The sequence below is a fragment of the Oncorhynchus tshawytscha genome, linkage group LG11, assembly GCF_018296145.1.
Source record: "Oncorhynchus tshawytscha isolate Ot180627B linkage group LG11, Otsh_v2.0, whole genome shotgun sequence".
NCBI lineage: Eukaryota > Metazoa > Chordata > Actinopteri > Salmoniformes > Salmonidae > Oncorhynchus > Oncorhynchus tshawytscha.
Genome location: NC_056439.1, coordinates 35555660 through 35581925, shown reverse-complemented (window position 1 = coordinate 35581925; position 26266 = coordinate 35555660). Strand labels below are relative to the sequence as shown.

Here is a 26266-nt window from a genome sequence, read left to right as displayed (position 1 = left end):
TCCATAAACAAACATTTACACTATAATGGCCTTACTGAAGAGCACGGTGACTTTCAACATGGCACCGTCATAGGATGCCACCTTTCCAACAAGTCAGTTCGTCAAATTTCTGCCCTGCTAGAGCTATCCCGGTCAACTGTAAGTGCTGTTATTGTGATGTGGAAACGTCTAGGAGCAACAACGGCGGCGAAGTGGTAGGCCACACAAGTTTACAGAATGGGACCGCCGAGTGCTGAAGCGCGTGGTGAGTAAAAATCGTATGACCTCGGTTCCAACAGTTATTAACGAGTTCCAAACGCCTCTAGAAGCAAAGTCAGCACAATAATTGTTTGTCGGGATCTTCATGAAATGGGTTTCCATGGCCGAGCAGATGCAAACAAGACTAAGATCACCAATGTGCAATTGCCAAGTGTTGGCAAAAGGGGTGTAAAGCCCGCCGCCATTGGACTGCAGTAGAGGAAACGCATTCTCTGGAGTGATGAATCACGCTTCACCATCTGGCAGTCTAACGGACGATTCTGGGTTTGGCGGATGCCAGGAGAATGCTACCTGCCCCAATGCATAGTGCCAACTGTAAAGTTTGGTGGAGGAGGAATAATGGTATGGGCCTGTTTTTCATGGTTCGGGCTAGGCCCTTTAGTTCCAGTGAAGGGAAATGTTAACGCTACAGCATACAATGACATACTAGACGATTCTGTGCTTCCAACTTTGTGGAAACAGTTTAGGGAAGTCCCTTTCCTGTTTCAGCATGACAATGCCCCTGTGCACAAAGCGAGGTCCATACAGAAATGGTTTCTTGAGATCAGTGTTGAAGTACTTGACTGGTCTGCACAGAGCCCTGACCTCAACCCCATCGAACACCTTTGGGATGAATTGGACTGCCGACAACGAGCCAGGTCTAATCACCCAGCATCATTGCCCGACCTCAGTAATGCTCTTGTGGCTGAATGGAAGCAAGTCCCCGCAGCAATGTTCCAACATCTAGTGGAAAGCCTTCCAGAATACTGGAGGCTGTTAGGAGGCCCATGATTTTGGAATGAGATGTTCAATGAGCAGGTGTCCATATACTTTTGGTCGCGTAGTGTATTTATTTACAAACAATTGGGTTTCAGAAAATTCAGAATCGCAGCCATGCCGCTCTGTTGTTGGGGTATGCCTACACCATTCCAACACAGAAAAGCTGTTTTCTAAACACCCTTAATTACAATTTTTGTGAAGAAAAATTATTTGACTCATTGTAATGAATTATTAGCCATATTTCATAGACATCCGGAAACACTGGACAGTTACTTTAAATGCGGGAGGTGGGGTTCAGTTGGACCCCAGGAAGATTTGCAGTTGATAAAGCGTCAGCTAATAGGGATCCAAATGAAGAATAAAGCTCACCAGTCGTCTGAGCTGAGGAGTTTGAAGCTCTGTGTCAGTGCTAGCTCAGGTTTGGAGAAGGCCCGTAGTTCAGGCTGCTCTGTCAGGTCTCTCATCTGGCTGAGAATGCCTGGGGACATCTCATCTGGAGGACAACCATATAATTAAATACAACACTATAATAACGTATCTCTATGGCCACAACAACACACAGCAGATTGTTACATTACACCTCTATTGGTACATTACAGTTGTATCAGTCATTGGCTAAATGAAGCAGCGTGCGTGGGAGGAGATGTATTAATAGAATGTGTGAAAACAAAGCATTGCACTCCATTATCTACATCTCATTTACCATTGCTAAGCTCTGCTACTGTTGGGGGGCTCTGAGGGGCTAATTAGTAGTGCACTAAAACACTTTAGAGTCAGGTTATACCTAAATGCCTGAGTGAGATATGATGTGTTGACTTATTAATCTATTCACCATGTTAAAAAAACATCATTAAGTTGCTCAAATTAATGAGAGAAATCACAGAACAAACAGTTCTGTATTGAACGCTATAATGAAAAACAGTATAGCGCTTTAGCTGCTATAACCTTATAACTGCAAAGATATTACATGATGACTGCCATAATGTTACACTGACCTGAGCTGTGTGAGAGAGACAGCCGTGTCCTGCTGAGACTGGGAGCCCTCCTCAGGCGGGGCAGGGTGCTCCCGGGGTTGGCAGGGACCGTGGGGGGGCTGGGCTGGTGGGGGGGACTGAAACATTTAATAGGGCTCTGGGATCCCTGGGGGCTGGTGGGTGACTCGTCTTGGAGAGAGTCAGCCTTGGTGGACGTCACCATGCTACCATTCAAATGAAAGTCTGTTAGGGGAAGAAAAAACATTTTAGAGATGAGCCACAAGCCCACGCAGGAAGACATCCTACTGTCAGAGTAGAATTACCCAAATTATTGCAACATAACAAAAGCCAGTTTATTTAGATTCTAGTGCATGAAGTGAAAGCTTGTACTAGGGTAAAGGATAGTCTTGGAGGGTTAAGGAAGAAATATTGCACCGTTGGAAATGGCTGCTGTATCCTCTGTAGCCACGTCATTTTGCACCTGTCTGAGGCGCAGACGCATCCTGTCAGCTCTCTGGCGATCCCCCAGGGCAACCTGGCCCTCCTGCTGCTCCAATCGGTGCTGCCGCATCTTGTCCCGAGCAAACCTTGTCATTCTCACCTTCTCCTTATCCTGCACACAAACACACAACCCCCAGTTACACACATTCCACAGACTGATAGCAGTGGTAGAGGGCAATTTGTTTTCAAGCTGCAAAGCCTGATGGGAAATGTAGTATCAAAGAGGTTGTTGGTGGTGTATGTACAGTATGGTGGACCTGCTCACCCTGGCCACCTCTGAGGCTGGGATGTCGTCGGGGTCCAGATGGTTGCCGGGGACTGCATGGCCATAGATGCCAGCTGGGGGGTCACTGGGCAGCCTGGTCATGCAGTCGCCCTGCTCCATCGACATGGCAACCCCTGGACGGCTGGACAGAACCACCGAGCCAAACACTCCTGCAGAGGGGGGAGGTGAGGAAAATTCAAAAGTGATTAAGCTAATTTTCATTGACACCATTATTCAGCAAAGCTGAAACTTTAAGCAGCACAGTGTATTCACATAGCTAGAAAATACTGTAAGCAGTGATGACTTCCAAAATATGGCATGCTCTGTCCTTTGCATGTCTTAGCATCTGTTTATCTGCCAACATTAAGTATATTGCTAACCACAAGAGTTATTCCAAACAATTCTTTAAACTTGGCCCTGATACTTTGTGGCCCCAGGCAGGGCCTTGTGTAATGTGAGACTTGGCGATCTGTTGTTAAACACAGTCCTGAACCAGACCATCACGACCTCAGAACACAATATTGGATATCTGAACAATGGCACAGAGTCGTAAATAAGACGGATGTGGCCTGACCTCTGCCAACCACACCTTCAGGCATGTCAGTGGCTGGTGAGTTCCTGTTGCTGTAGCTCTGGGAACCTGAGGAACAGATAATGGAGAAACACATATACTGAACAAAAATATAAACTCAACATGCAACAATTTCAAATGTTTTACTGAGTTACAGTTCATATAAGGAAATTAGTCAGTTGAGATAAATTCAGTAGCCCCTAATTTATGGATTTCACATGACTGGGAATACAGACGTGCATTGGTTGGTCAGATAATTTTTAAAAATGTAGGGGCGTGGATCAGAAAATAAGTCAGTATCTGATGGGACCACCATTTGCCTTATACAGCACGACACATCTCCTTCGCATAGAGTTGATCAGGCTGTTGATTGTGGCCTGTGGAATGTTTAGGGTTGCACATGTTGGGGAATATTCAGAAGTGGAAACTTTCTGTGGGAATTAACGGGAATATATGGGAATTAATGGAAATATGTGCAAATTGATATTACAGTTTTTCTCAATTGCTAAAACACTAAAACCCATTGGCTGAACAAAGTTATCAGTTGCCTGGACTCATTTAGCTAATTATGCAGGCTGTTGTCAATACCTTAAACCATTTCACATGATAAAACACAATTTGCAGATCTCACTTAGACTTTTCAGCAAAACTCTAAACACATTCTCATTCTCAAAACACATTCTGCACTCTAATGCACATGTCATCCATACTGGTAAACACAAGTGGCAACAATCAAATACAAATAGAGAACATATGTCATTGATTGAACACAACCACTCAAAATTGATTTAACCTGTTTCAAATGATGCGACACAACCAATATAAGCCAGTTCAGAGAGCAAACAGGTTGTTGAAGGTGGGAAGGAGAAAGTCTGAGAATGGATACTGTAGTACAGTGCATTGTAGGCTGTATACTGTACAATGGATGAATTGTATAGCCCTGAACATTGTGCTTTCCATTTATTAACAGTACTGACTGCTCAATAGATTTTGACTGGTTGTAGGTTCATATCAACAAAGAACAAGAATAACAGTATCACAGAGACAAAGGACAAGTTTGTGAGATGCAGGGTACAGTACTGTAAAAATAGGGGTACAAGGAGGAGGAAGAACAATAAACAAAATTGCAAAGAACAAAGCAGAGTAGTAATTTCTGATCAATTTCGAGCTACTATGAAAGAACATGTTTTCGTTCATCAAAGGACAATGACGGAAAAATATGAATATTTTTTGGGATTAAAAATGTACTTCTCCCTGAGAATTGTATGTTTTGAACAATGTGTTTTCTATTTTTCGGTGTATTGTATACTGACTGCTTGAGAGTGTATATCATTTTGATCACTTTGTTTATGATTTGAGAGCAGTGTTTGATTTTGAACACAGGTAAAACTGTTTTGAGGCGAATGTTTCATTTTACAAGAGGAGTCAGAGGTTATGTAAATAGTGCTTGAAGATGAGGTTTTGTGTTTAATGTTTTCAGGAAATGGAGCAAGGTTTCAGTAATTGTGTTTTAGCAATTGAGAAAAACTGTAATACCATTTAAATGTAGATGTTTTTTTGCATTGGATAGATTTACCATATCATATGGAAACAGAAACAAACATTTAACCTTATCATAAGTAGACTTAATTGCAAATGACTAAATCCTTCCAATATAAATTAAAAAATATATTTAGTTACGAATTGAACTTTAATTAAATTAGTTGACACATCACATGGGATGATTTCACTGAGCAACAAAATAAAGGGAATATTGAATGATCCCCAATGATCCATCACATCTCCAAAAAACATTTTCAACATATACATAGTCTAGAAACTAAAGCTTTGGTTGTCTTCCTCTCAAGTTTCATGTCTTCTCCCTAGACCTCCTCAATGTCCACCTCTTGAACATCAGACTCTGAGGCCTCATCTTCACTGTCACTTTCCAACCTTGTTGAGGATGTCTCGTTGTCAGGCTCAAAAAGCCTCAAATTTGCCCGGATGGCCACCAATTTTTCAACCCTTGTATTCGTCAGCCTGTTGCATGCTTTGGTGTGTGTTCCCAAACAATGATCAGTTGCACTCTGAGGCGGCTGAAGTTGGTGGGATTTAGAGGATGATGGAGGCAACAGGGGAAAGAGCCTCAGATCCAAGTCCCTTCCACCAGGTGGCTGATGAGATATGTTGGCACGACTGCCATATTGCATCTCCATCCCAAAGCCCTTGCTTGGAAGTGTACTTCACCAGACTACCAAGAACCCTTCTCTCATCCAGGCCAAGGTGGCGAGACATGGTAGTGATGACACCATAGGCTGTGTTGATCTCTGCACCAGACAGGATGCTCTTTCCAGCATACTTGGGGTCCAACATGTACGCTGCGGCGTGCATGGGCTTCAGACAGAAGTCAAGCCTTTTGATGTATTTCAGAACTGCAGTTTCCTCTTCTTGAAGCAACAGTGAAGTGGGTAGGGCAGTACGGATTTCTTCACTTGTATCTGCAAGCAGAGTCTGAACATCAGACAGGATGAAATTGTCTCCCTCAATCCGTGCAATGGCTACTGCTATAGGTTTCAGGCTGCTTACCACTCTCTCCCAAAATACATCATCCAAGAGGATCCTCTTGATGTGGCTGGCCATATCGGCAGACTGTGTTATGGCCATTGCTTGGAGAGACTCCTTCCCCTCCAGGAGACTGTCAAACATGATGACAACACCATCCAAAGGGGTGAAGCTTCAATGTGGTGCTCTTATTCTTCTCACTTTGCTTGGTGTGGTAGATTGCTGCTATAACTTGATGACCGTTCACATACCTAACCATTTCCTTGCCTCTCTTGTAGAGTGTATCCATTGTTTTCAGTGCCATGATGTCCTTGAGGAGCAGATTCAATGCCTGAGCAGCACAGACAATGGATGTGATGTGAGGATAGGACTCCTCCACTTTAGACCAATCAGCCTTCATGTTTTCAGTATTGTCCGTCACCAGTGCAAATATCTTCTGTGGTCCAAGGTTATTGATGACTGCCTTCAGCTCATCTGCAATGTAGAGACTGGTGTCTCTGTTGTCCCTTGTGTCTGTGCTCTTGTAGAATACTGGTTGAAGGGTGGAGATGACGTAGTTAATTATTCCTTGCCCATGAACATTCGACCACCCATCAGAGATGATTGCAATACAGTCTGCTTTCTCTATGATTTTCTTGACCTTCACTTGAACTCTGTTGAGGACCATGAGCTGTTGCTATCGATAAGGTGTCTGATTCATAATTTTCACATCGAATAGAAGTAGAGGGACTTTTGTCAGAGGTTGCTTGTTGTGAGCACTGAGGGAACTTTATGCACTTGGCCATATGATTCTGCATCTTTGTTGCATTCTTCACATATGATTTGGCACAGTATCTGTGAATGTACACAGTTTTTTATTCTACATTAGCTGCAGTGAAATGTCTCCACACATCAGATAGTGCCCGTGGCATTTTCCTCTAAAGATTAGAAAAAAAACTAGTACAAAAAAACTAAAATTCCAGGGCTTAACTTCCGATGAAAAATTCCAGAAATTTACTGGAAAGTTTCCGACCCATTGCAACCATAGGAATGTTGTCCCACTCCTCTTCACTGGCTGTGCGAAGTTGATATTGGTGGGAACTGGAACACGCTGTCACACACGTCAATCCAGAGCACCCCAAACGTGCTTAATGGGTGACATATCTGGTGAGTATGCAGGCCATGGAAGAACTGGGACATTTTCAGCTTCCAGGAATTGTGTACAGATTCTTGCGACATGGGGCCATGCATTATCATGCTGAAACATGAGCTGAATGGCACGACAATGGGCCTCAGGATCTCGTCACAGTATCTCTGTGCATTCAAATATGCTTGCCTATACCATAACCCCTCCGCCACCATGGGGCACTCTGTTCACAACGTTGACATCAGCAAACCGCTCGCCCACACGACACCATACATGCTGTCTGCCATCTGACTGGTACAGATGAAATATGAAACTGGGATTAATCTCTGAAGAACACTTCTCCGGCGTTATTTTCCCACTGAAGTTGGGTACCCCCGGAAATTGCAGTCAGGACAAGACCCTAGTGAGGACGGTAAGTACGCAGATGAGAGTCCCTGAGACAGTTACTGACAGTTTGTGCAGACATTCTTCAGTTGTGCAAACCCACAGTTTCATCAGCTGTCCGGGTGGCTGGTCTCAGACGATCCCGCAGGTGAAGATGCCAGATGTGGAGGTACTGCGCTAGCGTGGTTACATGTGGTCTGCAGTTGGGAGGCCGGTTGGACGTACTGCAGAATTCTCTAAAACGACATTGGAGGTGGCTTGTAGTAGAGAAAATAACATTACTTTCTCTGGCAACAGCTCTGGTGGACATTCCTGCAGTCTGCATGTTAATTGCATACTCTCTCAAAACTTGAGACGTCTATGGCATTGTGTTGTGTGACAAAACTGCACATTTTAGAGTGGCCTTTTAATGTCCCCAGCACAAGGTGCACCTGTGTAATGACCGTGTTGTTTAATCAGCTTCTTGATATGCCACACCTGTCAGGTTGATGGATTATCTTGGCAAAGGAGAAATGCTTACTAACAGGGATGTAAACAAATGTATGCACAACATGTTAGAGAAATAAGCTTTTTGTGCGTATGGAAACTTTCTGGGATCTTTTATTTCAGCTCATGAAACATGGGTCCAACACTTTACATGTTCTGTTTATATTTTTGTTCAGTGTAGTACTGGACAAACAACATATTGCAAACATAATGAAAATAAACTGTTTTTAGACAGCGATATGCCTCAATGGAGCAGATCTCTTTGCAGTGACTGACCTTTGGCAGGCCTCAGGGCTCTGATTGGCTCACGGCAGGCTAGTCTACTTGGGGGTGGAGAGTATTCTGTAGTCCTGTCCTCTTCCTCAGGTTCCATTGGTCCGTTCGAGTAGGTGACTCTTTGACCAACCACACTCACTTCAGGTATGATTTTATCTCTGAGTGGAAAGCCTGGTGGAGAAAACACAGAAACACCATTAGAGCTAAATAGAAACAACAACTCAGCCAGTAATAAGAGAGATCCTTTTACATGTTAAATCCTCACTGTACCTTGAAGAGCACTGAAGTCCATGGAGACGGAAGATCTCAGCTTAGCAGAAGGCACTCTAGCAATGTGAGGCTTTGTTGAAGAGGAGGCAGAATTCCCAGGGCTTTTGAAAGAGGTCAGAGGTGAGTCATCAGGAGGGATATCAGATCCATCATACCTCGGGTGTGTGTACTTGAAAGTGGGACCATCATAGCATGGTCCCTTTGCCCACCATAATTCTTGAAACAGGATCTCATTTGGTTCAAACTAGTTGAACCAAATGGTTCAACTTAGTCTACTGGTTGTCTACGGAGGTCTAAGAATCTTGTGGAATGTACCTGGTTTTGGTGCCATTGAGGGTGGTGTTTGGGGGTGAGTAGAGGCTGGAGAGGCCGCTCTCGCTAGCTGAGCTGGTGACGGTGGGGGAGTTGTGAGAGGGGGAGTCCAGAGCCAGCTCCAGTTTCATGGCTGAGTCTGGGCTATCTGGGTCAGGGTCTGAGCCACTCAGACTCACCTTGGCCTTCTTCTTAGCTGCGCTGCAGCGCAGAGAGCGCAGTGAGTTCAACATCTATAAACAACAACACATTAGCTCATCAGTAACCTGAGAGCAGGGCAAGAGGGTGCTGTGCATACAGATAATATTTTATGCATGGGTGTTATATCCATGACAATTTAGATGTCAAGTACTATTTCCACAGCACTAACATTACATCAAGGATACTTAGTCCCAAATATGACCCATTTCACCACCACTGCAGTAATGAAGGTGAAACATTATCCACATTGCATATTCCTGCACTGAGTTATTCTGAGTACAGATATGAATAAAACCCTGATGGCAAGATGGTAGCTTTAAGACAGTGTCCTAGCTAAATCCATCTGGAGACTTCACTAAGCAGAACCTTGTGTGTAAAACATTGATCCTGACCTCCTGCCGGTCCAAGTGGTCCTCTTCCTGGTCTTGGTCCTGCAGGCTGAGGTGATCCAGGTCTAGGCAAAGGTCCCTCTCAGACAGGTGGTCCTGCAGGCTGGATGGAGATGGAGCTAGAGGACTAGACCACTGGCCATTCTGAGACAAGCCCCGCTCTGGCAGGAGAAGGCCTGGGGATGGGGAGATAGGCAGCCCGGTCCGCGTCCTGCTCAGAGCCTGTCGGAAAGACGAGGCAGATGAGGAGCTCACCAGAGAAGCACGGTGAGGCCGTGGAGAACACCTGCTGGATGAGAAGTCACCTGTGTGGACAAAGAAAGCACTCAACAACATGCCTCAAATAAATTACATGACTATCAAGATCTACCCAATATGCAGAAGACACCAGACCCATACTTGATATGTCTTTCCAGGGGCTGGGGTCTCGTCTTTGAGGGCTGTTCTCTCTCTTGTTGGGCCAAGTGTTGGACATTGACAGTGAGGAGTCAGCGCGGCGGTGGGACAGTGTTGGGGTCAGCAGGCCCCCGGGGAGTGTAGCCATAGGGTAGGAGGGCAGTAGGAAGGTGCCCTGGGCCGAGGGGTTGGATAAGGTGTGCTCAAAGCCGGAGGTCCCAGAGAGGAGACGGGCCTTGTGTACCACTGCAACACAAAGATCCTTCAGTTACCTTTCAATGAAACTGTTCTGTAGAAGGCACAGACTGAGCAGAGTAAAGACTTCCTCACCTCCCTCTGTGTCAGAGAAGTTGGTAGATTTAAAGATGTCAGGGTCTAAGTCAAGGCTCCCACTCCTTCTCAAGCGTCCAGGGGATTCCCTCCTAGAGGACAGGGTTTTATGGGGCTCTGCAGAACCTAGAGGACAACAAATCAGCTATTACTGTAGTGTACCTCAACCATCATATATTGTCTATCAATACAATACGATGACTGGTTGCTTCAGCAACTCATGTTAAGTTTCAAAGTGATATGGTCAATGGAGTCCTCTTCATTGAGGCCAAGCTAAAGCTGGGGTCAGGCTGGCTTGTGAGCCCAGTTCCTGGCATGGGGAATGTAATCGGATCCCAGTTTGTTTCACTTGATAAATTATTCTGTCTAGGTTTAATACCTTTAGCTAAGCTTTGGCTTAGTTAAAACATCCATTGACAAACCCATTCGTTCAGTAATGTTTGAAAACAGACTTTATGAGAGAGCAGCGAAGGGGGACATTTGTTCGGACACTGTTTGTTTATACTGTGCAGTAAAAGTTGTTGGCGTGTTCTGTAGCCAGCTTTAAAAATAGCCAAGTCCAGTCTTGCCTGCAAGCACAGGCTAATCTTGTAAACAGTGGCTACGTAGAGGGTCACAAACACTCCCGACCCCAAAACACATAACTAACTCACACAAGTTTTACTTTTGTATTTCACTGCATGCTTTACTAGCAAAAAACATACAGCAGAAATATTGTATTATCATTTTACATTATTTGTAGGCTACTTTAGCAAAGTCTTGTACAATATTTTGGACTAATTTCAAATTCCCAATGCACCCGATTCAATAGTATTTACTAGTATACATTCAGCATTGTGTTAGATTACATACTGTAGGTATACAGTACGGATGGGCAAAACAGTACCAGTCAAAAGTTTGGACACACCTACGCATTCCAGGGTTTTTCTTTATTTTTACTATTTTCTACATTGTAGAACAATAGTGAAGACATCAACACTAAACTCAGCAAAAAAAGAAACGTCCCCTCACTGTCAACTGCGTTTAACATGTGTAAATATTTGTATGAACATAACAAGATTCAACAATTGAGGCATAAACTGAACAAGATCCACAGACATGTGACTAACAGAAATTGAATAATGTGTCCCTGAACAAAGGGGGGGAGGGTCAAAATCAAAAGTAACCGTCAGTATCTGTGGTGGCCACCAGCTGAATTAAGTACTGCAGCACATCTCCTCCTCATGGACTGCACCATATTTGCTAGTTCTTGCTGTGAGATGTTACCCCACTCTTCCACCAAGGCACCTGCAAGTTCCCTTACATTTTTGGGGGAATGGCCCTACTCTCCGATCCAACAGGTCCCAGATGTGCACAATGGGATTGAGATCCGGGCTCTTCGCTGGCCATGGCTGACATGGCCAACACTGACATTCATGTCTTGCAGGAAATCACACACAGAATGAGCAGTATGGCTGGTGACATTGTCATGCCGGAGGGTCATGTCAGGATGAGCCTGCAGGAAGGGTACCACATGAGGGAGGAGGATGTCTTCCCTGTGACGCACAGCGTTGAGATTGCCTGCAATGACAACAAGCTCAGTCCGATGATGCGGTGACACACCGCCCCAGACCATGACGGACCCTCTACCTCCACATTGATCCCGTTCCAAAGTACAGGCCTCAGTGTAGCGCTCATTCCTTCGATGATAAACGCGAATCCATCACCCCTGGTGAGACAAAACCGCAACTCGTCAATAAAGAGCACTTTTTGACACTTTTTTTTCTGGTCCAGCAACGGTGGGTTTGTTCACATAGGCGATGTTGTTGCCGGTGATGTCAGGTGAGGACATACCTTTACAACAGGCCTACAAGCCCTCAGTCCAGCCTCTCTCAGACTATTGTGGACAGTCTGAGCACTGATGGAGGGATTGTGCGTTCCTGGTGTAACTTGGGAAGTTGTTGTTGCCATCCTGTACCTGTCCTGCAGGTGTGATGTTCGGATGTACCGATCCTGTGCAGGTGTTGTTACACGTGGTCTGCCATTGCGAGGACAATCAGATGTCCGTCCTGTCTCCCTGTAGCGCTGTCTTAGGTGTCTCACAGTACAAACATTGCAATTTACTGCCCTGGCCACATCTGCAGTCCTCATGCCCCCTTGCAGCATGCCTAAGGCACATTCACGCAGATGAGCAGGGACCCTGGGCATCTTTCTTTTGGGGTTTTTCAGTCAGTAGAAAGGCCTCTTTAGTGTCCTAAGTTTTCATAACTGTGACCTTAATTGCCTACTGTCTGTAAGCTGTTAGTGTCTTAACGACCGTTCCACAGGTGCATGTTCATTAATTGTTTATGGTTCATTGAACAAGCATGGAAAACAGTGCTTAAACCCTTTACAATGAAGAACTGTGAAGTTATTTAGATTTTTACGAATTATCTTTGAAAGACAGGGTCCTGAAAAAGGGACATTTCTTTTTTTGCTGAGTTTATGAAATAACACATATGGAATCATGTACTAACCAAACGTGAAAACAAATCAAAATATATTTTATATTTGAGATTCCTCAAAGTAGCCACCCTTTGCCTTGATGACAGCTTTGCACACTAATTGCATTTGAGGTTTGGTCCAACAGAATCGGTAATTTAGACACCAAAAGATATTGAGAGATTATTTTACTGTAATAGAAGAGTAGTTAACCTTTCCAACGCTACCCTTTTTATGTATAAACTCCTCAAAGTGTGTGCAGAGTAGATGCTACTAAAACAGGAGTATCAGTGAACATTGATTCTGGAAAATGAATGCTCAGTTTGTCACGCGCGGCATTAAGCCAGCATTTTAGCCAGACTGTTATACTGGCTGTCTAGTCCGTTTATAAATGTGCAATAAGCATAAAACAATTATACACTGAGTGTACAAAACATTAAGAACACCTTCCTAATATTGAGTTGCGCAGGGATGCTGGCCCATGTTGACTCCAATGCTTCCCACATTTGTGCCAAGTTGGCTTGATGTCCTTTGAGTGGTGGACCACTCTTGATACATACGGGAAACTGTTGACCATGAAAAACACAGCAGCATTGCTAAGGGTTAGCGTTAACATACACAATCTATGTCTCAAAGCTTAAAAATGATTCTTTAACCTGTCCCCTCCACTTCATCTACACTAATTGGAGTGGATTTAACAAGTGACATCAATAAGGGATCCTAGCTTTCACCTGGATTCACCTGATCAGTCTATGTCACTGAAAGAGCAGGAGTTCATAATGTTTTGTATACTCAGTGTATAAGGAATTGGCAATACGTTCTCATTCTGAGAAATAAGTAAGTTCACTTGATTTCAACATCTGAACAAAGTGGACAAACTAGCATGCTGTTCAAATGGAGTGTGCAAAGCTGTCATCAAGGCAAAGGGTGGCTACTTTAAAGAATCTCAAATATAAAATATATTTAGATTTGTTTAACACTTTTTAGGTTACTACTTGATTCCATATGTGTTATTTCATAGTTTTGATGTCTTCACTATTATTCTACAATGTAGAAAATAGTACAAATAAAGAAAAACCCTTGAATGAGTAGGTGTCCAAACTTTTGACTGGTACTGTATATATATCGTGATTTGCCCATAAGCAAAAATAATAATAATTGAGATGATTTTTAGGGCATATCGCCCAGCTCTAGTATACCAGAAGGTACTAAAAGTAGTGGAGGTACTAGTTTCTAAGTCCTATAACAGAACAATACTTATTATGTCCAAATCAACCAACCATACAAACCACATCAGGAGTGTGGCATGCATCTTATTCTCCTGTCACTACTCCGCTGCTTCACTGTAAGGTATCTTGACGAGAGGTCAAGTTGCACAAAAATACCCTGGCAATTGAATACCTAAGTACTATCGCTAGCATTCCCACTTCAGATGATACCAAGTTTATGACACAGTATCTGCTGTATAATCTCTATTGGCTTCCCCACCTAGACTGGTCCTTTCCATCCTTTGAGAGCTTTTCTCCTGACCACTGCCTCTGGTTGTCTGACTGGGTCTTTTCAGTGAGCCAAGTCAGCCGTGGGCTAGTTGACTGCAATGGGAAGGAAGCCTCCGACAGGGTGGTGGCCGTGATCACAAACCAACTGTGACTGCAAAGTGGAGGAACTCTGATAAATCACTGAAGCTAACTATTGCTTTCATCAACTTTAGTAATTACTGGCCTTCCTAACTAAAAATCAATACCTCATATATTCTCCTTTGTCAACAGAGAACACAAAATGAATGTATTTGATCACACTGTTTTCATAGTGAGAACCAGATCAAGGTTTAGTACTAACTTATTGCATTCTCAACAACTCATTCTCAATGCCAGGCTCCATGCCTCATATTAAGTGTCTATTTATTGAACGCCTACGAACGGCATTGGCGCTAAAAAGCAGGAACATGAAGAGGAGTGACTGACTGACTCCCACTGACACATCAACCATGTTTAGAGAAAGCACCACCCCATCACTTCAAGGACACCTCCATATATTGTCACAGTACATTACACAACTCTCCATCTACCTATGCATTCTTGTAGAGACATTTTTACACCAGTTCGAGATGGAAAGCACAACAGTGGTTAGGATTTCAAGGGTGAAGAATGCTAATGTCCAAACTGGCCTTGCTTGGTACTTGTCTTGTGTACTCATGTCTTCCCAACAATGGCAGCAAAATATAGGCAATTATGCCATGGAATTGTTAAATACTAGTTTCTGATTGGCTTAAAAGGCGTTCTACTGGGCATTATTTCCCTATAATGTACAGCAATAACCAACGGCTATGAATTTGTTTAATCCTTGTTGCGCGAGACCTGCATGGCACTCTTCTTTCTACTCAGTCATGTCAGTGCTCTGAATGGCGTGGATCCATTGACTCTGTGTGATAATCCTATTAAAAACTGGTTTAATCTATAACCTGGCTAACTTCAGCACTGACAGCAACTGAACTGCATCTTGTCAGCTTGTGCGGTAGCTCTTGATGCATGCAAGAGACAGAAGTGGGCACTTACCAAAACTGGGGACATATGTCTCCGGACTCAGCTTCCGGGTATGGGACAGGCAGTCTTCACTGATGACCTGAGGAGATAAAATCAAGGGGTAACAATAGCGACACTTATCCATCACTGAGAGCTACAATACTGGGTCAAGTTCACATGTCAAACATAAACGATTATTTGAAAACATAGAGAGCCTACCATGGATCAACTGTAATTTCATCCATTGGTGTCAACAAAGCAATGTTTAGCTCAAAGTAATTGTGTGCTCTGGGTCTGTCAGTGTATAGACACGAGCTCAAATTGGCGTCTGTCTACGTCAATGACATGTACCACTCTTATTAAACTTTTAAAGGTGTTGCCATGGCACATTTGTAAGCCTCACAGTAAAATAGATATCTGAGGTAAGGAGAGTGATGTGCAGTTTTCACCTCAAACATCAAAGCTTCCCTCAGACAGGGTGTTGAGATCCATCTCACGGCTATCTGATTAAAAGCAACTCACATCGCCTTCAGACGAACCCACTGGGAACTTAATCAACATTAGGGACGTAAGTGGTTGATGTTCCAGTTGCATCGGGCCCTATGATCTTCACATGCATTGCGAATTAAGTTTCAAACCCTCTCTGAATACAAGTGTGCTGTGTGGCAAAGATGTTGCTGGGAGATGGGGACTACTGTAAACATAAGGTTTCACTGGAAGGCTCCAAAATGACTTTGGGGCACAGAGCAAACAAAACGCCTCTGAACAAGTAGCTCTAGTTTTCAACTATTGTGATCAATGAAGGTCATTCTTGCAAATTACAATGCTTTGCCTTTGATAGTACCTGAATGCTCACTGAAACTTGTTGCACAGTGTATTCTTTCCAAGACATTTTGGTGGCAAACTGCTCCAAGGGAAGGAGATCATCTGTGAGAGGGGTTTAATTTTCAAAACCATAGAAATTAATAGGTTTAAAAACATCATTCAATTGAGTTGTTTTTTATCTTCCAAGTTCATGGTTCGTTACAACATCAAGACTGCTGAGAGAGACATCAGCGATGGTTTCTGCAATCCACATGACATAGTCCCGTGAATGAAGAGATTAATAAAATATGCCAGCCAGCCCCTCCCACCTAGTCTACAGTCAGCGTCGTGTGGGGGGTGAAACCAGACCTTTAGTCTGTTATCCCCACCAGTCTCTGTGACAGTGCTGGGATTTCTCCCCCGCAGATCTTCATCCGAGTGCATTGCCTATACTTTTGTTGCATCTTTGCGACTATTCAGTAGTCTACATAGGCTCTCTATTATGCGAAACAGGGAAGATGGCCAGTGTTTCCCACTAAGAACCTATGCCACTGTCTGACACTGACAGCTGGGTGTTTCAGTATCTGAGAGAATGAAACGTGCAGATTAGCAAATTGACTTCCCTGATGAGAGGATCTTGGAGTAAACCCATTGTAGCCAGGGGTTCCCCGCAGCTACATAGATAAAGCTCTTTAGATTATCACTCATCGAGGAACAGGTGCCCTGTAATTTTAGGTACTTGTCTCCCCCAAGCAGTCAAATATGTAGTCTCACCTTTTCTGTCTAATGTGGAACATGCAATAGATATGTATTCAAACCCTCTATCGATGTACAGTAGGCCTACATTATTATCCTACGTATTCTTCAGATATACTACATATTCTATCCATGTCTACACATCCAATCACTCACACACACATATTTTATACAACGGACTCTGACATTACTCGTCCTAATATTTCGGGCTCATGAGTGGCGCAGTGGTCTAAGGCACGCATCTCAGTGCTAGAGGCATCAATACAGACTCCCTGGTTCGAATCCAGGTTGTATCCCAACCGGTCGTGATTGGGAGTCCCATAGGGCGGTGCACAATTGGCCCAGCATTGTCCTGTTTTGGCCGGTGTAGGTCGTCATTGTAAATGAGAATTTGTTACTGACTTACCTAGTTATAATATATATATATTTCTTAATTCCATTCCAACTTTTTTTAGATGTGTGTATTGTTAGATATTACTGCACTGTTGGAGCTAGCAACCCAAGCATTTAGTTTCCCCCACAATCAATGTTCCCTTTAAACTGCGTTGGTGTGCAGCTCCCCTCAGACTGCCATGCAAAATAAATATCAGCCCGCGCAGGGAAGCACAAGGTTGAACTTCACTCAACTTTCCAGAGATTTCCACTTCAGTCAACACTATCAATGTTTCGCTCTACTGCGGGAAAGGTGCTTGAATCAACGCAATATTAGCCACTTTCAATGTAACATACCGAAACAAAATAAACTATGCAAGACTTAGTATGCAAAACTATGCAAGAGATTTTGCTGTAGGCAAAGCGCATTGGAGTAGGATTCTATTGCATTGACAGACAAGACTCAGGCTAGTGGGCCTCCCGGGTGCAGCGCCAGCTGTGCCACCAGAGACTCTGGGTTCGCGCCCAGGCTCTGTCGTAACCGGCCGCGACCGGGAGGTCCATGGGGCGACGCACAATTGGCCTAGCGTCGTCCGGGTTAGGGATGGTTAGGCCGGTAGGGATATCCTTGTCTCATCACGCACCAGCAACCCCTGTGGCGGGCCGGGCGCAGTGCACGCTAACCAATGTTACCAGGTGTACGGTGTTTTCTCTGACACATTGGTGCGGCTGGCTAGCGGGTTGGATGCGCGCTGTGTTAAGAAGCAGTGCGGCTTGGTTGGGTTGTGTATCGGAGGACGCATGACTTTCAACCTTCGTCTCTCCCGAGCCTGTACGGGAGTTGTAGCGATGAGACAAGATAGTCGCTACTAACAATTGGATACCACGAAATTGGGGAGAAAAATTGGGTAACATTGTTTTTAAAAGAAGAAAAAAAAAGACCTGTGCACATTTGTTCATATTCTTTGCTAGTTATTAGCCCAGTTATCGCTCATTTCTAGTCAACAATGGGTGAGTGGTTGCTTCCTATAAGAGCACAAAATGTGTGCATTTTAAAATAGTTTTTTTTATGTCTTAAAGGAGCAGTGTTGTATTTTGAGACGGTTTTGAATAAGCGAAGTAGCCAATAGGCAGAGGGTAGCATAATTTGTCTGTTTCTCTAATAATGGTATGGGAATAATAATACATTTTATTTTGTAAAGTGGTTTCTTACATCAAACAACATTTTCAGTCACATACTTGTATGAAGGACAAGTGGATAAACAGGTTAATGTCAAGCCCTGTATGTTTTTTCAAAAGTCTCATGGAATGTAGGGCTACATTGAACACCACACATTTGCTTCTACTGACAGAACAGCTATTTCCATTTTAAAATATTATGGGATGCATTTTTCTCCATTGTTTTTGATGGTAGGCCACTCTGGTAGGCCTACATTATGATCAAATAGCCACAGAAGCCTACTTGGCCACTGTTAAAACTGTAACTTAAAGTGGGTACAGCCTCAGTGTTCACAGTTGCACAGAATTTTCACAATGTTCAAGTTTGTGCTCAGCAGACCTGAAATTTGCTCAGTGCCGGATTTTTTTTGAGGGAACATTGCTCGCAATAACATCTACTAAATACAGTGGGGAGAACAAGCATTTGATACATTGCCGATTTTGCAGGTTTTCCTACTTACAAAGCATGTAGAGGTCTGTAATTTTTATCATAGGTACACTTCAACTGTGAGAGACGGAATCTAAAACAAAATACCAGACAATCACATTGTATGATTTTTAAGTAATTAATTGCCATTTTATTGCATTACATATGTATTTGATCACCTACCAACCAGTAGGAATTCCGGCTCTCACAGACATGTTAGTTTTTCTTTAAGGAGCCCTCCTGTTCTCCACTCATTACCTGTATTAACTGCACCTGTTTGAACTCGTTACCTGTATAAAAGACACCTGTCAATCACACTCAATCAAACAGACTCCAACCTCTCCACAATGGCCAAGACCAGAGAGCTGTGTAAGGACATCATGGTTAAAATTGTAGACCTGCACAAGGCTGGGATGGGCTACAGGACAATAGGCAAGCAGCTTGGTGAGGAGGCAACAACTGTTGGCGCAATTATTAGAAAATGGAAGAAGTTCAAGATGACGGTCAATCACCCTCAGTCTGGGGCTACATGCAAGATCTCACCTCGTGGGGCATCAATGATCATGAGGAAGGTGAGGGATCAGCCCAGAACTACACGGCAGGACCTGGTCAATGACCTGAAGAGAGCTGGAACCACAGTCTCAAAGAAAACCATTAGTAACACACTACGCCGTCATGGATTAAAATCCTGCAGCGCACGCAAGGTCCCCCTGCTTAAGCCAGCGCATGTCCAGGCCCGTCTGAAGTTTGCCAATGACCATCTGGATGATCCAGAGGAGGAATGGGAGAAGGTCATGTGGTCTGTTGAGACAAAAATAGAGCTTTTTGGTCTAAACTCCACTCGCCGTGTTTGGAGGAAGAAGGATGAGTACAACCCCAATAACACCATCCCAACTGTGAAGCATGGAGGTGGAAACATCATTCTTTGGGGATGCTTTTCTGCAAAGGGGACAGGACGACTGCACCATATTGAGGGGAGGATGGATGGGGCCATGTATCGTAAGATCTTGGCCAACAACCTCCTTCCATCAGTAAGAGCATTGAAGATGGGTCGTGGCTGGGTCTTCCAGCATGACAACGACCCGAAACACACAGCCAGGGCAACTAAGGAGTGGCTCCGTAAGAAGCATCTCAAGGTCCTGGAGTGGCCTAGCCAGTCTCCAGACCTGAACCCAATAGAAAACCTTTGGAGGGAGCTGAAAGTCCGTATTGCCCAGCGACAGCCCCGAAACCTGAAGGATCTGGAGAAGGTCTGTATGGAGGAGTGGGCCAAAATCCCTGCTGCAGTGTGTGCAAACCTGGTCAAGAACTACAGGAAACATATGATCTCTGTAATTGCAAACAAAGGTTTCTGTACCAAATATTAAGTTCTGCTTTTCTGATGTATCAAATACTTGTCATGCAATGAAATGCAAATTAATTGCTTAAAAGTCATACAATGTGATTTTTCTGGATTTTTGTTTTAGATTCCATCTCTCACAGTTGAAGTGTACCTATGATAAAAACATGCTTTGTAAGTAGGAAAATCTGCAAAATTGGCAGTGCATCAAATACTTGTTCTCCCCACTGTATGTGTATGCGATCAATAATATTATTTGATTTTCCCTGACTGACCACAACTTGAAATGCCTGAGAATGCATCTCTGAAATGACAAACAAATGAATGTTCAATGTCACATCAGGCATCAAACAAATAGTTTGCTTGCCTTCAGAATATGGTAGAGCCCCCCCCCCCTTTTCTTATCTCAAATTAAGACTAAGTTGATTGATAAACACTGACATGGTAGCTGTCATCTCTCTCCTCCTAATTGGCCACAAGGCAACTGACTGCTCACCAAATGGTTGTCATGGCAACAAAATAAACTACCAGCCCTTGCAGACAGGTGACAGTCCTTTTCAGGCCCTTTGCAATCAGTGCACTAGGGCTTTGATTGTGGAGACAAACAAATCAACTAAAACACAGCCCCTGAGGTGGATGGTGAAGTCAATAGGAAAGATGCTACTCCAAGAGCACAGTAAATCAGTGACTGATTGAAAGGCAACTTATTCCATTGGATCTGCATTAATATTTTTAGAAGCCCTTTACACCATTAAACATGTGAACTTTGATTGCTGAGTCAATAATGTCAACTAAAGGGAAACATTTGCATCATCACTGCATACATAACTACACTGAACAAAAACATAAACACAACATGTTAAGTGCTGGTCCCGTGTTTCATGAGCTGAAATAAAAGATCCCAGAAATGTTCTTATACACACAAATATTATTTATCTCAAATTTTGGGCACAAATTTGTTTATATCCCTGTTCGTGAGAACTGTATCCCTTGTCAAGATAATCCATCCACCTGACAGGTGTGGCATATCAATAAGCTGTTTAAAAAGCATGATCATTACACAGGTAAACCTTGTGCTGGGGACAATAAAAGTCCACTAAAATGTACAGTTGTGTCACACAACACAATGCTACAGATGTCTCATGTTTTGAGGGAGCGTGCAATTGAAATGCTGACTGCAGGAATGTCCACCAGAGCTGTTGCCAGAGAATTGAACATTCATTGCTCTACCATAAGCCGCCTCCAATGTCATTTTAGAGAATTTGGCAGTATGCCTCACAACTGCAGACCACGTGTAATGGCATCATGTGGTTGAGCGGTTTGCTGATGTCAACATTGTGAACAGAGTGCCCCATGGTGGCGGTGCAGTTATGGAAATGGGCGTAAAACAGACAATGAAAACAATTACATTTTCAATGGCTATTTGAATGCACAGAACTACCGTGATGAGATCCTGAGACCCTTTGTGATACCTTTAAAAAATAAAAATAGGCATCTGTGACTAACAGATGCATGTCTGTATTTCCAATCATGTGAAATCCATAGATTAGGGCCTAATGAATTCATTTCAATTGACTGATTCTCAAATTAATCGTAACTGAGTAAAATCTTTGAAATTATTGCATGTTGCGTTTATATTTTTGTTCAGTATATTAGGCCTACCATTTTCACAGTATGCAGTGAGCCAATTAATATAAATTGTTTCCTGGATTTTTGCACGTACAACTCCATATAGTCCTAACACAAGTATTTGTCAGTATCTAGTATACTGCGTGTTGTATACTGATGTAGTATACAGCGTGTTATTGATTCGGTGTAGACATGTTTGGGGTCATTTTAACCAGGTTCCTGCAAAATAATATTTGATAGATTTGTACTTTGGGTGGTTGCAAACCTCATTCTATTTGCACCTTATTCAATGGAATTATGATGCCTCTATGGAAATAAGATTCTTATACCTATATAGCCTAGAGGATGTCTTAATATTTCTTTCTCTAATGAGACTTTGCTAAATCAAAACAGCTAGATAGACCAGTGTCGTCTTCAGACTTTTGCTTGATGTAACCTTGCTGTCATCGATGACCAACCTGATCAGAGGATTTCCCCTTAGGGGCACTGCGTGGCTGGGTGTTCACTGTGGAAGGGAGGCTTGACCTCTCCCAGGGCAGCTTGTTCTTCCCTTTGCCTGCACTGACAATTCTCCTCTGCAGTGGAAGGTCATCAACAAGGGAGCCCAAGCTTCCATAACCATGATACAGCCTGTCAGAGTCTGGTTCTGTCCTGATGCTCCTGGCACTGCTGATCCGCCCACCATTGAGCACCCACTCCAGGTCAGCTCCCGACCCAAACTGAGGTGAGCATCGTTGTCCTGGTTTAGGGATTACAAGGGCATACTCCACCATTCCATCCGAGGACAGTCTGGGAAGTATGTGTCTGGCTCTTCTTGCTTGCACAGCTGCCATAAGACCCTCCACATCCCCATTGAGCTCAACTCTGTTTACAGCCTTCATTAGGGGCTGTTTTTTCCCTGTGTCAAGGCAATGGTCAAAAACGGCAAATAGTTCTAGGGCTGCATGGCGGACCTTCTTCTTGCTATCTGCCAGGTATGGTGCAACTTCAAAGCAGAGGCTGGGGATGTTGAAGTCCTTCCTGGGGTGGGTGAGCATTGCTGCTGTGATGATGTTGATGACATCCTCTCTGACCCGGGAGTTCTTGTGTCTCAGGTGTCCAATAACAAGGTCCAACACTTTCTGTGGCCCTACAATTCTAGTCAACTGCCTGAACACATTCATATACTCATTCCTGGTGACAGCGCGGGTGTCCCCAAGGGTTTTCAGAGCCACACACGCTAACTGTTTGAAATATGTGTCTACATTGTAATCCAATTTCTGAATGAGTAGGTTTATCACCTGTAAAGTGCCGTACAAAACCTTGAAGTTGCTGTCATCTAGAAGTCTGCGGAGAAAATTGATAAACTCCACAATACTGTCTGAGGGGACTGGCTTCAAGTCCAATCCAAAGAGGATATTTTTCAGCTGTTCCACACCATTTGTTCGATTTTGGTAGTTTTTGAGGTCTAGGAGCTTTTCGTGTAACTCTTGGGATATCAATCCAAAAATCATAATGGATGGTCCTTTGGATGTGGTCAAATGGGGAAATCTAATGAAGCATTCACATTTCTGTGAGGACAGCAATATTGTCCTTTACTTTGAATCGTCATCTTGGTGGGTAGATTTAGCCTCTTGTCCAAATATTGGTTAGTTAAATATAATAGTGGTTGCCGTCCAGTACAATTGCACTCAGATGTCTTTATATGGTAATAGTCAGTTCAACAATAAGTTTTACACCTGTAGGCAGCTGGTATTGGGAAAGACATTTGAACATGTCCAAGCATAATCAATGCATGACATTAAAATACTTCATATTTGCAGCCTCTTATGAATAAATGTTCTTTGTTTTGTTCTACGAGACAACTGGAACGTGAACAGTGAAAGCATCGTTGAGTGAAAATAAAACCACTTGTAAGGTTGCTGTGCTTTCCCTACATAGCCACGACGGGGGGAAAAAGCAGAGTGGAATGTTATATTTGAAAGCCCCTGTTGTATTTCAGCTAACTGCATTGGTAACTAGGTAGCCCACAATATGTTTCCATTGCTTCTAACATCATTCATTGTTCAGAAATGGAGTGTCAGGGCGACGTCGCTGCCAGTACCTCTTCTGATTGATGTTTTCCATATAATTCAATATCATAGATAGCTTTTATCTACGTCTTCAAGGCTTGCGGCTGAGTAGCAACTTGGTGGTGGCTATCTTGGCTAACTACTTAACGTTAACTGGCGAAGTTAGAAAACAGACAAATTCGGACTTCGCATTCCAATTAGTCGTTCAAATTTGACGTCCGGGGTACGAAAACGTTTTCCAAATCTTCATGACCTCCTCGGTTAAATGTCCGACTAATAATACGAATTGAAATCCCCTTGTAACTGTATGAGATTCTATGTTGAATGTTTGTAGCTAATCTAGCTAGCTGCGCTGAAGTAGAGACGTTCATCGCCGTAGCCCACGCCAAGAAGCATCAAAATGGCGAATACAACATGACACAAACGGACCGCTTCCATGGTGACGCGAGTGGTAGGTTGAGAATCGGATGGAATTTGATGTATACCATTCCAAGGTTTCTTTATTTTTTACTATTTTCTACATTGTAGAATAATAGTGAAGACATCGAAACTAGTAGCTCCACTCCTTTTAGTACCTTCTGGTATACTGGAGCTGGGCGATATAACGTAAAAATAATCTCAATTCAACTGTTTTGCTTATGGGCGAATCACGATATACAGTACCAGTCAAAACTTTGGACACACCTACTCATTCAATGTTTTTTCTTTATTTGTACTATTTTAGAATAATAGTGAAGACATCAAAACTATGAAATAACACATGGAATCATGTAATAACCCAAAAAAAGTGTGAAATCATATATTTTATATTTGAGATCCTTCCAAGTAGTCACCCTGCCTTGATGACAGCTTTGCACACTCTTGGCATTCTCTCAACCAGCTTCACCTGGAATGCTTTTCCAACAGTCTTGAAGGAGTTCCCACATATGCTGAGCACTTGTTGGCTGCTTTTACTTCACTCTGCGGTCCAACTCATCCCAAACCATCTCAATTGGGTTGAGGTCGGGTGATTGCGGAGGCTAGGTCATCTGATGCAGCACTCCATCACTATCATTCTTGGTCAAATAGCCCTTACACAGCCTGGGGGTGTGCTGGGTCATTGTCCTGTTGAAAAACAAATGATAGTCCAAATAAGTGCAAACCAGATGGGATGGTGTATCACTGCAGAATGCTGTGGTAGCCATGCTGGTTATGTATGCCTTGAATGGGGTGGTACCGCTGGACAGTGGTCATCCTATCCTACCTGGGGTCATCCTATCCTACCTGATTTATTGAATTCTAATAAATCACTGACAGTGTCACCAACAGAGCACCATCACACCTCCTCCTCCAAGCTTCATGGTGGGAACCGCGCATGCAGAGATCATCCATTCACCTACTCTGCGTCTCACAAAGGCACGGCTGTTGGAACAAAAAATCTTACATTTGGACTCATCAGACCAAAGGACAGATTTCCACTGGTCAAATGTCCATTGCTCTTGTTTCTTGGCCCAAGCAAGTCTCTTCTTCTTATTGGTGTACTTTAGTAGTGGTTTATTTGCAGCAATTCGACCATGACAGCCTGATTCACGCAGTCTCCTCTGAACAGTTGATGTTGAGTTGTGTCTGTTACTTGAACTCTGTGAAGCATTTATTTGGGCTGCAATTTCTGAGGCTGGTAACTCTAATGAACTTATTCTCTGTAGCAGAGGTAACTCTGGGTCTTCTTTTCCTTCATCGTAGTGCTTGATGGTTTTTGCGACTGCACTTGAAGATGCTTTCAAAGTTCTTTAAATGTTCCGCATTGACTGACCTTCATGTCTTAAAGTAATGATGGATTGTCATTTCTCTTTGCTTATTTGAGTTGTTCTTGCCATAATATGGACTTGGTATTTTACCAAATAGGGCTATCTTCTGTATACCATCATTGTAGAACGTCATTGTAAATAAGAATTTGTTCTTAAATGACTTGCCTAGTTAAATAAAGGTTAAATAAAAATAAAATAAAAATATACCACCCCTACCTCGTCACAACACTGATTGGCTCAAACGCATTAAGAAGGAAAGAAATTCCACAAATTAACTTTTAAGAAGGCACACCTGTTAATTGAAATTAATTCCAGGTGACTACCTTATGAAGCTGGTTGAGAGAATGCCAAGCGTGTGCAAATATGTCACCAAGGCAAAGGGTGGCTACTTTGAAAAATCTCAAGTATAAAATATATTTTGATTTGTTTAACACGTTTTTGGTTACTACATGATTTAATATGTGCTATTTCATGTCTTCACTATTATTCTACGATGTAGAAAATAGTACAAATAAAGAAACACCCTGGAATGAGTAGGTGTGTCCTAACTTTTGACTGGTGCTGTATTGCATATCCGTACACGGTATACCAGTAAAAACAGATTCACAGATTGATATGATGGGCACCTCTGCATGGCACCAGAGGACGAGTGCAACTTCTTGAGAAGCTGATGACGATGTCGCCTACCTGTATCTGCAAATGCATGTCAATTATATACATCAAAACACGTAATATCAATTATAGGATTTTTTTTAATGCTGACCATTTTATTTTCATGACACCTTGTTGGGTATTGCCTTCTTTCACTTTAATCTCTCCCCTAATTTATATTTTGTATTATGGTTGTGCACAAAAAAAGACG

The 26266-nt window shown here is 43.1% G+C and overlaps 1 protein-coding gene across 1 annotated transcript in view; it reads right to left on the bottom strand.

Moving 5' to 3' along the window:
• Positions 1–24139, bottom strand: part of LOC112261858 (TOG array regulator of axonemal microtubules protein 1) — a 32885-nt gene extending 8746 nt beyond the window's left edge. The window contains exons 1-13 of the mRNA XM_024437487.2: positions 22025–24139; positions 15055–15121; positions 10040–10165; positions 9713–9955; positions 9317–9618; positions 8727–8956; positions 8412–8512; positions 8142–8312; positions 3332–3397; positions 2758–2927; positions 2427–2604; positions 2013–2234; positions 1387–1510 (exon numbers count right to left, since the gene is read on the bottom strand). Coding sequence (XP_024293255.1) covers positions 1387–1510; positions 2013–2234; positions 2427–2604; positions 2758–2927; positions 3332–3397; positions 8142–8312; positions 8412–8512; positions 8727–8956; positions 9317–9618; positions 9713–9955; positions 10040–10165; positions 15055–15121; positions 22025–23059 — 3035 coding nt within the window. The 5' untranslated portion in view covers positions 23060–24139. The remainder of the gene's footprint in view (positions 1–1386; positions 1511–2012; positions 2235–2426; positions 2605–2757; positions 2928–3331; positions 3398–8141; positions 8313–8411; positions 8513–8726; positions 8957–9316; positions 9619–9712; positions 9956–10039; positions 10166–15054; positions 15122–22024) is intronic.
• Between the last annotated feature and the right edge of the window lie 2127 nt (positions 24140–26266).